Here is a 14,295-nt window from a genome sequence, read left to right on the forward strand (position 1 = left end):
AGCATGCCTCTGCCTGGCAGCAGCCTTGCCGGGTGGAGAGGCGAGAAGCCGTCCGCGGGAGACACCCGCGGCCGCGGAGGTCAGCGAAGACCGACGGTACGATGCTATGGTAAACCCATGCGCAGACCCGAACAAGATGTGTCCCATTCGTGGCCTGCTCTGTGTCCGATAATAAATTACCCCGGCGCTGCGCGTGGGTGCACCGCCATTGAGCATGAGGTCATTTATCAAAAGCGGTGGTGTCCTCGGTGCCAGCCCTGATCTGTGTCAGGAATTGAGGGAAAGGATTGGATATAATTATTAGATGTAGACTTGGATGGAAAAGAGTTGTCTCATCAGTGGAGGGTACACAACTTGGATGGTTGTCTCATCAGTGGAGGGTACAGTTTTGTGTGCTTCAGTGGAGTATTTGTCATTTTCACAGCCATCGGGCCGTCCCAGTTGCCTGGTCCGTGTCAAAGGTGTCGCAGCAGCCAACTGATTTGGTCATCCTGGGCCAGATCACAAATCTGTCCACCACTGTACCGTGCCAAGTGGGATAACCGAGCCAGTAGATGTGCCGCGCTGATTCGGTACCGTACTCCTGATCTCTAATAATGACTGAGCAGGGTCGCTCGGCCCATGGCACAGCTGTGTTATGGGCGCTGATCACTGGTATCCAATTTGTCCTTTAGTGGACGCACACAATTGCAACTGTGACCAGAATCGCCTCAATTTACTTGAACAAGTGTTTTGTATAATTAATTGAGTAATATGGGGTGGGAATGCAATTGAAGCAATGGCCATCAACAATACATACCCCTTCATCCTTACTGTATACATGCCCAAAAATCAGCGAACGAACAGCAGCTCCTTATTCATCTAACTTAATGGGTCCAGTCATTCCACGAGAGATAGACAATAGCGAGGGATGGACGAGACAGAAAATACCCCGGTGGGACACTGCTGAACCTTGATGAGGATGAGCAGGATCGAGCCAATGTCCTTGCTGCAGTCCATCCCTGGCCTGAGAAGAGGATAATGGGCATGGTTGAAGTTTTGTATTTTTAACCAAGCCCATGCCTGCTCCCCAAGGGGACGAAAAAGGGTGGGGGGGGAGGGGAATATACAAACCACAAAAGACAAACAAACAAATTAATTTCATTAATTAAAAACTTTTTTTGCATTTTCTTCCTTGGATCTTGTGTTGATGGGTTGGTGTGGTGTTCACACAGACATGATGGGCTGAATGGCCTCCACCTGTGTTGGATTTCCTTGTTATTCCTTATCATAAAAATTGGAAGAAAAGCATTCGAGTTATGATTTTAAAAAAATATCTGTTTTTTGTTAATTCGGTCACAATCCTAAAAAGTAGGTCAAGGACACTAATTAAATATCAGGTGCACAACTTTAATGCAGGTCCACTATTATGATGCAAGAACATCTTGGAAGGTAAAGAGGTCTGAAATTCCACATTGGCAAAATTGAGCGACAACAAAAAAGACATTATCTTTTTCAGACCACCATTTAACCATGGCCTTAAAGTAAGCGTAAATATGCCTTGATCTTGGCTATTAGTCTCTGAAAATGTGGAAAAATCACATCAGTGGTGCCTAAATGTTACAAGCTGTTCTCCAGATCTGGGTTTCTTTTTGACCTTTACTCACCACAACCAGTCTGTCCAACACTTTACATGGTGATTAAAAATTTTTGTTTTTGATTTTTCAACCAAGTTGTGACCTATCTTGCAAAACGAGATGTGTGTGCATTATACCAATTTTGAAAATATGTGTGATCGGCCATGAATCCATGAATTATTATGCGACATAGCCAAATTTGGTATCAAAACCACTGGATTAATGAGGCCTATGTTGATAATCAATACGTACATACATTATATCCATACTGTCGCTGTGGTTGACAGGAATATACAAAATGCGCCAAATATAGCAAAAATATACCAAAATCTTGTTTTGGTTTCATGGCCGAAAGTGTACAATAGTTTCTAAAACTGTTATGTTCATGATAAATGCTGACGATATTAATATCGAAACGTTCCCAGTTCATTTCCGAACAAAATGACACCAACTCGTTGGGTAAATAATGTAACATCATTTATTAATAAACACAAGAGAATGTTACCCCCATATTTTGTATGGCTGGGAAAGGGTGATCAGGAGAAGGATTGTTTGCCAAATACCAAATCTGGCTATGTTAGTTGACACGTTTTGTGTGCTGGGTAAGACATCCCTGGGTTGGAGGAAGTTTTTCTCAATCATCAATGTTTTTCTAAAACAGCATGTAGCGCATATCATTGATTGTTGCAGCATTCATGTTTGGCAAGCAGACTCGGCAAATGAACTCCTCCACGTGTTTCTCTGTGGCCTCGGAAGGAGATCCACGTCCAATATTGTCCAATAGAGCTGCATGCTTCTGTGATGTCTTCCATGTGGACTTGTTGCCATTCCTACTCAGTTGACTGACAGTGTCACATCCTGTTATGGCATGATATGCAGGGATGTTCCTTCAGAGAGTATGAGTTAACTGGACGCCATGTACAGCAATAAAGCATCGCTGTTGTGCAGTGCCTGTTCTCATCCATATCTCGATTCAGTTCTGCAAAGTGAACCAAGAGCGCAAACGCATCTGTGTCTGCATGAGATGAGACATTTGAACTCTGCTTGACAAGCTTTCTCAGCATGAAGTATAATGTGTGTATCGGCCTCTTCTTGAGTTTATTAAAGAAGATGGACATCCAATCCTTGGGATGATTCAGCAGTATTTTCATCAGCAAGGTCTCCAGATGTGATTAACTCACAATTTTGCAAAGTTTCATTTGCTTTGATCAGAATTTGCACACTCAGAAATTCACTCAGATTCGATTTGTTGTCTGAGATGTCTGAATTGTTTCCAGCTAACAAATAAAGGAACATCTACACCATCAGTTTTACGGCATTTAGATCTGCTTGGATCTGCTCAGTTTGCTCGTGTACCATATTTGATTGACTCTTTCCTATAACTATCAGACAACATCTACCCTTGAGCATCCTTCATGGAAATGATTGAATACTGCATTACTGAATGCATCAGAAAGATCCCCAAATGTCTTTGACCCTGGTGGTTTTCCAATCACTTGTACCACGGCTTGATCATGGATAATGGTGCAAGTTTTAAGTTCTGTTGTTGGAAGGGCCTTGATGCTCACATCTTCCTCTCGGATATTTGCAAGTGCAGCCTCGTTGATGGATTATAGATTTCCAGCTGTGTCTGCTATGGAAGGTAGTACTGGTGGTAGTTCATGAGACAAAAGCTTTTTGAGATGTATCTCACGTCTGGCATCAATGGCCACCAGAAGCTACTGAAAGAGCACTTTGTCCACTTTTGCTGTTTTGCCCCTTTGTGTCAGATCTTTTTTGTTGTCAATGGTGAACATTATTTTGAGACTCACACTTTGTGATTGTTTCACCTTTGTGTGGAACTCCACTTCCCTTATACCTATCTGGGTCTCTCCAAACTCTGATATACATTTTTTTTCACCATGTGTTTGTGCTGTGAGCAAAGCAGTTTTCACGTTTTCAGTGGCAATGTCTCGAGTAGCAAGGTATGTCAAGTCTTGACTGTTTGTAGTAAAGACTGAGAATCATTAAAGTTTATCCACCAGCTTTTGAATATCTTTTCTGTCTCTAATGATCCATGAAGTGCCGATATCTTTGTTGGCAGAAGGTGCGTATTTTGCAACTTCTATGGTTAAGCCGAACGTGACGGACGTCTCATCAGCGAGGATTGTACACGATATGCTGTTATTTTGTTCGGAAATGAACTGGGGAAGTTTTGATGTCAACATTGTCAGCATTTACCATGTATATAGCAAAGTTTTAGAAACTATTGTACACTTTTGGTTATGAAACCAAAACAAAATTTTTCTATATTTTGGCCTTTTTTGTATCTTCCTGTCGACCACAGCTAAAGTATTGCTATTTGTATTGATTATTAACATAAGCTTCATTAATCCAGTGGTTTTGATACCTCATTAATCCAGTTTGCTATGTCGCACTACAATTCATGGATTTATGGCCATTCATGTATATTTTCAAAATCGGTATAATGCGCATGCACCTTATTTTGCAAAATAGGTCACAACTTGGTAAAAAAAAAAAAATCACAACATATAGTCATATAGTGTCACCCAGGTGGGTTGTGATGGGTAAAGTTCAAAGATAGCCCCTGGCCTGGAGGACAGCTTGTAACATTTAAGTACCACTGATGTGATTTTTCGAGCTCTTTTTAAATTATTCTCGTGGACTATATCTCGAGAGGGCAATTTCGTTCCAATCAGACAAACCTTCGTCAAGTTATGATTCAAAAGGTTAAAATGTATATAGTTGGGACATGATCTTAAAAATTAGGTCAAGGTAAAAAAAATTGTCAACCCCATATACTTTCTACCTTTTTTTCCGGTCTATTAACTAACCGTGACCGTGTATTGACCGCACCCGTTTTTCACCCTCAAAAAAATATATATATATATTCTTCTCTTCTCTCTCGTTGCCTTGCTTGTTCTCCCGCGTCATTTGATTGACTCGTCCACGCCAAATCGCCTCCCAGCTTTCCGGTTCCCAAACTCTTCTGCAGACCGGCAGACGGAGAGTTTGAAGACTACGGTGAATGAACGCCTTGACTTCTTGATAGGGAAAACAGGTGATACTTGAATATCGGTGGACTTGCTCTTGATTTGAACAGGCCCTGCACTGTTATTTACAAGAGCTGTACGTTCAAAATAACGTTCATCAATGGTCGTAAAATGGTGTTTTAAGACCCTTTATTATAAAGGGTCGTAAAACATCTTTCTTCAAGATCAAAATGGACACGCCTGTGAAGCGTCGATCATACACCCGTTAAAAGAAGATGAGATTGTCGCGTTTAGAAACTCTTGTAAGAACCAGTATCAGACGTGTCAGAAATTCGGACTTAACACGAGGACTTTGATGTGAATGCTGAAAAATATGGAAATAATTTTTCACCGTGAGAGAGGTTTGAAGAAGATAGTGAGTGGAAGATGGGCCTTTTATTCGGACGTGCAAAACGAACTTGTTGCGGAGTTTCAACAGATATGTGCTTGAGGACTGGAAATGTATTTTGTGGTTGTTTCTGAGGTATGGAAAATTTAAATTGCAATGATGTAAAAACTCACATCCATGCAGCCATTCTGAAGAACATGTATAAGTGCAGGTCATGGCATTTTGAATACGTATATAAAGACTGATTATTTTCTATACCTGTGTATTAACCGCACCGCCGACTTTTAACTTTTTCCCCACCGATAAAAAAGCGTGGTTAATACACTAAAAAAAATGGTTTTCACATTTTTGATGCAAAAATTAATTGTGAAAGTCCCAACGGGCTCCAAGATACACCAAGGAAATTTTGGAAATTGGGAGTGCAGGAAGAAGGAGAACCCCCCTCCCCCCCCCAAATGGTGGTTTAGTACTCCTCGGAGGTTGGAACTCTGAGGTACCAAGTAAAATTGGGGGCACTATTTTTAGAAAAACCCTACAAACCTCCCCTCTATCCTGCAGGGGGAGTCTTAATTACCTCACGCTTCTGCTAATGCAGTACACCATTTAATAAGGGAGATAACTAACCTATCCTTTGCAAAGTGAGCCCTGATAAGTCATTCCTGAAACAATATGTAAATAAACCAGTCAAAGCATACTTTGTGTCTTTATCACGGTTCTCCTCGAAGACAAAAGCCTTCTTGAGGCTGACTTAACAGGATGGCTTCATCTTGTGCACCGTACCCTTCACTTGCTGGCAGTACCGGAAATTCCGGCCATTCCTGGAACATCCGGGCTGACTAAGCAAAGGCTACTAATTGGAGAAATTGACCTTTGGGACTCATTGCAATTTTAATGAAATGGGGTATCGGAGGTGGACGTTGGGAAAAGGGATGTTGTGGATTATTGTCAACTACATTTTGACAGGGCTTTCAAGTAAATCGTGTAATTGGAGCACTTCTGCAAAGTTTGTCACCTTGTAAAAATAAAAAAGTAATATATTTTTTTTCCCGTGAAAGTTGCAAGTCTAATGTGAAAATTTGTGGTGTAAAAAGTCTGCCGATCGTCACCTAAATATGTACTTCTATGAAGGGTATGCAATTACCTAATATATGGATAATGCAGACACGAATAACATTCATTTGGGATTGTGAAGTGTAAGTGACGTGCATCTTTCCTCCAATACCACGTGTTACCAGTGCTGCACGTGCTGAAGACGTGAAGATGCATGTGATGAATCTACTACAACGACACCCAGTCATTTATGGAGACTATACGTGGTCTAAATTTGACAACGAGTTTTTGCAGAAGCACGTGGCCTCTGTTGCTGTTGTGGACACAGAGATGCATTTGGTTGACAGCAAGGTCTGTTTTGCATACTTTAATTTCACAATGCAAGTGTCAGGGTTGGAGGGGGGAGGGTGGGATTTGTGTTGCTCAGGGTCATTTTGGCTGATGGTTGTAGAGGGATCGGTGTCTAGATCAGGTGGGTGACTGGGTTGGAGGGTGTAGGATCCTTTTGGTGTCATCCTCTGGGGGAGGGGGAGGGGTGGTGGTTGGGTGGCCATTGGGATGTGAGTAGGGTTGATATCGGCATCAGTGGGTGGGGTGGATGTCTGGGTTGGAGTGGGGTGGGGTGCAGTGGTGGTCGAGGTTTGAGGGGGTGCATTCGGGGTCATTGGGCAAGGGGTTGGGGTAGGTGGTGGGGTCGGGGAGGAATGGGTATTGAGGTCTGAGGGCGGGATGGGTGTCAGGGTCTGAGGAATGGGTGTTGTAGTAGCAGAGCAAGATACGGTGGATGTTATGGTTGGGTTCAGGGGGGAAGGGGTGGCAAGGGGTGATATGTGTCACGGTCACCTGAGTCGGAGGTGGGTGGGTGTTTGGATGAGGTGTTGGAGTTGCCTGAAGGGGCTGTGGGGTTTCAGAGGAACTTTATTCAGATGGGAGGGGTGGACTCTCGGGGTATCTGGAGTCGGAGCCCTGAGGTGGGGTAAGGCTGCCGCAGTTTGGGTGGGGTTTGGGTGTCGGTTTGCCAGAATTGGAGGAGACGGCTGGGAATGCTGTTGCTGGAGGCTGGGTGGCTTGGTTGTGGTCGGGGGTGGAGGTGGGGGTGCGGGGGTGGCAATGGTGTGATTAGTCGGAAGGGGTGAGGGTGGTGTTTGAGCGCCGTAGACAGAGGGGTGGATTGTGTTTGAGGTTGGTGGGGTATGGTCGTGGTCGCTGGATTTGGAGATGAGGTGAGGTCGGATGGGGGGTGGTAGGTGGTATGGTAGCTGCAGTCAAAAGTTGGGAATATTGGTTAGTGGTTTGGAGGGTCTGGGGGGTGGATTTTTCTGAGTCTGAGAGAGGGGGTGGGAGAGAAATAATTGGTTTTTATCCCCATATCTCTGCTCGACTTGGCAATCCTCATTTTTTTAGCCATATATCTGCCTTCTCCATCAGACCCTGACCCCAAAACCCACCCCACCTCTGATTCAGGTGAACCTCACACATATCACCCCTCACCCATCCACCCTCTGAGCCCAACCATAACACCCACCCCACCTTACTCTGCTACTATCCCACCCCTCCCTCAGATCCCAAAACCCATTCCTCCCTCTACAACCCCGACATCTGCCCAACCCCCCCCTCCATGCTGACTCTGACACACTCCCAGTGTCTATGTCAACCGTCTCCACCCTACCATTACCCATGTGCATTAACTGCAGTATTCTTGACTTAACCAAGCTGTTTCCGAAAGCTTTGATTCGTGTCATTGATAGTTTCTCTTTTTTTCAAAAGAGTTGCTCTTTGTACTCTCCTCATGTTCCATCTGGATAATTTTGCCATTCCATGAACCTTTATGAAAATGCAAATTTACTGGCCTTGCTATGTGCTTGCTTGCAGGCATTGGACTTGTTGAATTCACAGCTTCAGCTGCACGTTTTCCAGCTTTGGGAGGATGGACCCACCACAGAGGAGCTTGAACAGGACAACGAAGCTCTTTCTGCAGCATCACATTGGCTACTTCCTGCAGGTCTCTACTGCAGCCATTCAACTTGATAATTGCATTCGGTAGCTTATGCACAGATCTTGGTAACTGGGATTGTTGTTTAAAGATTCAACAGTTCAAACCATTTTGACCATTCCAAAACATTTTTGAAAACTCCTGATTGAAATGTTTTTTTCAACAAAATTGAATTGCTATTATCGCTGCCACTGAGTGCTTCGTTAAAAAAACTCCACCGCCGAAGGTGGATGGAGGTTATGTTTTCACCCCTGTCTGTTTGTTTGTCTGTCTGTGAACAGGATATCTCAGAAAGTTATAGATGGATTCAGACAAAACTTGGTGGACAGGTTGGGTGTGTGATGAGGACCAATTGATTCAATTTTCGTGAAGATCCGGATATGAGTTTTTAAAATTTTTTATATCTATGTGATTCCTCGGTTATGCCCCGGTTAGAATAGGTGTACCATATCCCTGTGTGTCGTAAGAGGCGACCAGGGTTGCGTCAGGAAGGGCATCCGGCGTAAAAACCCATGCCAAATCATTATGCGGACAACAAAACGAATTTCCATACCGGATCGGTCGAGGCCCGGGTTACCAACGACCGCCACCGGTACCGGTGGTCAGCAGGGTACCAGTGGAAATTGTGCTACTGCTGGGCGAAGGAGGAGAAGGAGACGGGGAAGGCGAGTCCGGAGGCAGTGGGAGAGGGGGAAAGGTAGAAGTGTGCAGGTGAGAGTTGGAACTCTGAATGTTTGGACGATGACTGGCAAAGGGCGAGAGTTGGCTGATGTGATGGAGAGAAGAAAGGTGGACATACTGTGTGTACAAGAGACCAAGTGGATGGGGAGTAAGGCTAGGAGCATTGGAGGTGGTTTCAAACCCATGGTGTGGATGGGAGGAGAAATGGTGACGGGGTAATCCTCAAGGAAGATTATGTCAAGAGGGTATTGGAGGTGAGGAGAGTGTCTGACCGAGTGATGAGTGTGAAGTTGGAAATTGAAGGGGTGATGATGAATGTCATCAGTGCATATGCCCCACATATGGGGTGTGAAATGGAGTATAAAGAAGATTTCTGGAGTGAGTTAGATGAAGTGGTGGAGAGTCTATCCAAGGATGAAAGAGTGGTGATTGGAGCAGATTTCAATGGGCATGTTGGGGAAGGGAATAAAGAGGATGAGGAGGTGATGGGTAGGTACGATCTCAACAAGAGAAATGTGGAAGGGCAAATGGTAGTAGAGTTTGCAAAAAGAATGGAAATGGCAGTGGTAAATACTATTTCAAGAAGAAGGAGGAACACAGGGTGACATACAAGAGTGGAGGAAAGTGCACACAGGTGGATTATATCTTAAGCAGGAGATGCAACCTGAAAGAGATTAGTGACTGTAAGGTGGTAGAAGGGGAGAGTGTAGCTCGACAGCATTGATTGGTGGTCTTTAGGATGACTTTAGAGGTGAGGGCTGAACCAAGGACCAGATGGTGGAAGCTGAAGGAGGAAGACTGTTGCGTGAAATTTAGGGAGGAGGTGAGACAGGCGTTGGATGGTGGTAAAGATGGGTGGGATGATTGGGCAACTACAGCGGAAGTGGTGAGGGAGATAGCGAGGAAGGTACTTGGTGTGACATCTGGACAGAGGAAGGAAGATAAGGAGACTTGGTGGTGGAACGAGGAAGTACAGGAAAGTAAAAGGAAGAAGGGGTTGGCGAAAAGGAAGTGGGATAGTCAGAGAGATGAAGAAAGTAGGTAGGAGTACAAGGAGTGGTGGCGAAAGGCAAAAAGAGAGGTGGAAAAGGCATATGATGAGCTGTATGAGAAGTTGGATACAAAAGAAGGGGAAAAGGATTTATACCGATTGGCAAGACACAGGGACCGAGCTGGGAATGATGTGCTGCAGGTTCGGGTGATAAAGGACGCAAATGGGAATGTGCTGATGAGCGTGGAGAGTGTGTTGAGAAGGTGGATGGAGTACTTTTGAGGAGCTGATGAATGAAGAAAATAAGAGAGAGAGAAGGTTGGAAGAGGTGGAGATAGTGAATCTGGAAGTGGGGTGGATCAGTAAGGATGAAGTGAGGACTGCGATGAAGAAGATGAAAAGTGGAATGGTTGTTGGCCCAGATGGTATACCAGTGGAGGCATGGAAGTGCTTAGGAGAGATGGCAGTGGGGTTGTTCACAAGATTGTTTAATAAAGTCTTGGAAAGTGAGAGGGTGCCGGAGGAGTGGAGATTAAGTGTACTGGTTCCGATTTTCAAGAATAAGGGTGATGTGCAGAGCTGTGGAAATTACAGAGGGATAAAGTTGTTAAGCCACACCATGAAGTTGTGGGAAAGAGTAGTGGAAGTGAGGTTGAGAAGAGAGGTGACTATCTGTGAGCAGCAATATGGGTTTATGCCAGGAAAGAGTACCACTGATGCAATGTTTGCTTTGAGAATGTTGATGGAGAAGTATAGGGAAGGCCAGAAGGAGTTACATTGTGTGTTTGTGGATTTGGAGAAAGCTTATGACAGGGTGCCAAGAGAGGAGTTGTGGCATTGTATGAGGAAGTCGGGAGTGGTGGAGAAGTATGTGAGGATCGTGCAGGATATGTATGAGGACAGTGTGACAGCGGTGAGGTGTGCGGTAGGAATGACGGACCGGTTTAAGGTAAAAGTGGGATTGCACCAAGGATCGACTCTGAGCCCTTTCCTGTTTGCAATGGTGATGGACAGGTTGACGGACGAGATCAGACTGGAGTCTCCATGGACTATGATGTTCGCGGATGACATCATGATCTGTAGGGGGAGTAGGGAGCAGGCTGAGGCGAGCCTCGAGAGGTGGAGGTACGCACTGGAGAGAAGGGGAATGATAGTCAGTCGGAGTAAGACGGAGTACATGTGCGTAAATGAGAGGGAGGGTGGTGGTATGGTGCGGTTGGAAGGAGTTGAGGTGGGGAAGGTGGATGGGTTTAAATACTTGGGATCAACTGTCCAAAGTAACGGAGAGTGTGGGAGAGAAGTGAAAAAGAGAGTGCAGGCAGGATAGAGTGGGTGGAGAAGAGTTGCAGGAGTGATTTGTGACAGAAGGGTAGCTGCAAGAGTGAAGGGGAAAGTATACAAGACGGTAGTGAGACCAGCTATGTTGTATGGTTTGGAGGCGGTGGCACTGACAAAAAGACAGGAAGCGGAGCTGGAGGTGGCAGAGTTAAAGTTGCTGCGATTCTCGTTGGGAGTGACGAGGATGGATAGGATAAGAAATGAGTATATTAGAGGGACAGCGCAGGTAGGACGGTTTGGAGACAAAGTGAGAGAGGCGAGATTGAGATGGTTTGGACATGTGCACAGGAGGGAAGCGGAGTATATCGGGAGAAGGATGTTAAAGATGGAGCCGCCAGGCAGGAGGAGAAGAGGAAGGCCAAAGAAGAGGTTCATGGATACGGTGAGGGCGGACATGCGGGTGGTTGGAGTGTCAATGGAAGATGTGGAGGATAGAGCGAAATGGAGACTGTTGATCCGCTGTGGCGACCCCTAACGGGAGCTCGCCGAAAGAAGAAGAAGAAGAAGAAGAAGATCTATGTGATTCCTTGTCATTGAAATATGGGGCCAAAAACGATATATGTAATGATATTTAAAAAAGTTATGGACAGATTATGACAAAACTTGGTGGATTTGTTGGGTTGGTGACAAGAATAAGCCGCTTCGATTTTAGTTCAGGTCCGAATTCCAATCCGGCTAATTGGTGGGATACAAGACATAAACTGTTCAGCCTAGCTCATGTTTGCGCTCTCCCGAGTGCCGTTCTAGTTTTTTGTTGAAAGAGATAAGTTTTTCTGATAATTTGTTAATTGAATTGCATCAAACAATTTTATTTAGATTTTGTTCAACAGGATTTTAACACACTGGTTTAAACTCGTATTTTGCAGAAAATTATCAGTGGTTTAACAACATGTTTTTTTTTTTTTTTTTCAGTTTTGTTTCAAAAATCAGTGTTGTGTTTTAGCACATTACTGCAATACAATTACAATCATTCAAAATCGTCTCCTTTACTTCCTGACAATTGTTTTCTGTTTCAGCTGAATTCCAGGGCCTGTGGGAAAACTTGGTGTATGATAATGAAATAAAATCTCATGTGAGTTTGGCTTTGGTAGATTGGACCCTAACGTTTGCATATCCAGCAAGAATACAATTCATTCGCTGACTGTTTCCATGATTTTGCTTATCTCTCTCTTCTTTGAGACAAGGGAGAAGAATGATGCCCTCTCCCTCTCTATTATTTGTTTCCCTTGCTCTCCTATTTTGCATGAAAGCTTCTGCAGTACATAACCACAACAATCCTCTTCTCGGATATGAAAGTGGATTCAAACATCATTTCATGGAACAGAGTTGTGCTGCTTCATGGTAAGTATGAAATCTGGTTTGTTAAGCCGCTGTCACACCTTGACGTTTTAGCCAGCGTATGGCAACGTATCAAAATGTATGTAAAACGCTGGCGTACGCTGAACTATTGATGTTTTTTTTAAATTTGGGCGTATAATAACGTGTTGGACGTATGCATAATGTATTAGTAACGTACACAGAACGTTTTAATCACATATAGATAACTTATACCAACGAATGCTGAGCGTGTTGTCAGCGTTCACAACCTATGCCCAACAATAGTCTAACTTATGCATATGCGCGCGGAAGCGTATCGCCGACGATTACGTGGCGTAGGCTATTAATAGGTTGCGGCTCAATGATTCAAATCATAACCGCACTAGACATCGAAGTGTGAAGCCGCTGTCGCACCTTGACGTTTTAGCCAGCGTATGCCGACGTATGAAAAATTTGCCGAACCAAGCTGGCACACGTCAAATACTTTATGGGTAAGTTTTGTATACGTTAAGAGCACGCTGGCATGTCATTGTACGTCGAGAAATTTTCAGCGTGTTGAAAATTTCTCAACGTACTCGACGTATGACACACATTCCGCATACGCTGGCACAAGTTGTAGGCACGCTACGCGATTGTTGACACACGTCGACATACGTTACTTGTATGTTACTCATTCGTGGAAACACGTCAAGGTAATGGTTAGCGTCAGTGTTCCAGACTCCCTGTTTTTTTTTTTTTCCTTCGGTATGACGGTTATGATATTTAAATCATTGAGCGGCAGCCTTTTGATTATATTATATTATGACCGCACTAGAAATCGAAGTGTCAACATGACCGTCATACCGAAGAAAAAAAAAACCAGGGAGTCTGGAACACTGACGCTAACCATTACATTGACGTGTTTCGACTTATGAGTACCTTACAAGTAACGTGTGTCAACGATCGCGTAACGTGCCTACAACACGTTGCCCATAGGTTAGAAATAAGTTTCGGGTATGGTAAACATTACCTCGACGTGTTTCGACTTATGAGTAACTTACAAGTAACATGTGTCGACGTGTATCAATGATCGCGTAACATGCCTACAACTTATGGCCAGCATTATGTGGAACGTGTGAGTCATACGCTGGCATACGTCGGGAAATTTCAAGCATGGAAAATTTGTCGAACAGCTTGGCGAACTACGACGTTTTCCAGCGTTCTCCGACGTATGCCAGCATACTACGACATATGCCAGCGTGCTCTTAACGTATACAAACTTACCCATAACGTATTCGATGTGTGGCGGCGTTTTAGCCCAATTTTGCACACATCAGGCATACGTTGGCTAAATCGTCAAGGTGTGCCAGGGCCTTTACGATGGGTGCATATACATGTAGTTGTGTGGACACTCATAGGAGCAAACAGGAGTAAGATGGGAGAGATATTTAATTCATAAGTGTAAAAGCATAAGTGTTTTTGTTTCTGTGTGAAATAAAAGGAAACGTTTTGTGTTTTAGCAGAATCCAACTTGTCCTGCCATTGTGTATTTGCCTGAGCCTCTATTATCCTCTTACCTTAATTTTAAATCGTTCCCTTTTTTCACCTGTTTGAATGTGCTTTTAACCTCATCCTCTCAAGCATGAACTGGTGCAGGCAAACAGACCACGGGGTGCGCAAAGAGATGCAATGAAAGTTGCCCTGCTCACCGACTAGGAGGGCTGATAACCATCTCAAAGCCAAGCCTGCTCGCTGATGTTTATAAAAGGTGGACACCCGCGTGGATCATATTTCTTCTGCTGCTTCCACTTCGGGCTTTGTGAGTGGATTTGAGTGGCTTGCTTGGGAGGGTTTGCTGCAAGTGGTCTTCAATAGACATCTCAAGAGACGCATCAGCACTGCAAGAATGAAACTAAACCAGAGTGAAGACGAGTTCCATGTCCCCGAAA

At 44.3% G+C, this 14,295-nt stretch overlaps 1 protein-coding gene across 17 annotated transcripts in view; it reads left to right on the forward strand.

Annotated features, from left to right (window-relative positions):
* Positions 1–14,295, forward strand: part of TRIP13 (thyroid hormone receptor interactor 13) — a 168,326-nt gene that overhangs the window by 17,750 nt on the left and 136,281 nt on the right. For all 17 annotated transcript variants that reach the window (XR_015061344.1, XR_015061346.1, XR_015061341.1 and 14 more), the window contains 4 exons: positions 6,233–6,398; positions 7,920–8,049; positions 12,067–12,122; positions 12,301–12,391. Coding sequence is in view for 12 of the 17 variants with exons in the window: in XM_085893719.1 (XP_085749845.1) it covers positions 6,233–6,398; positions 7,920–8,049; positions 12,067–12,122; positions 12,301–12,391 (443 nt within the window). In the remaining 5 variants the exon portion in view is untranslated. The remainder of the gene's footprint in view (positions 1–6,232; positions 6,399–7,919; positions 8,050–12,066; positions 12,123–12,300; positions 12,392–14,295) is intronic.

Source organism: Eptatretus burgeri, chromosome 8, assembly GCF_056783735.1.
Source record: "Eptatretus burgeri isolate ZD-2024b chromosome 8, Ebu_testis_v1, whole genome shotgun sequence".
In the NCBI taxonomy this organism is placed as follows: Eukaryota; Metazoa; Chordata; class Myxini; order Myxiniformes; family Myxinidae; genus Eptatretus; species Eptatretus burgeri.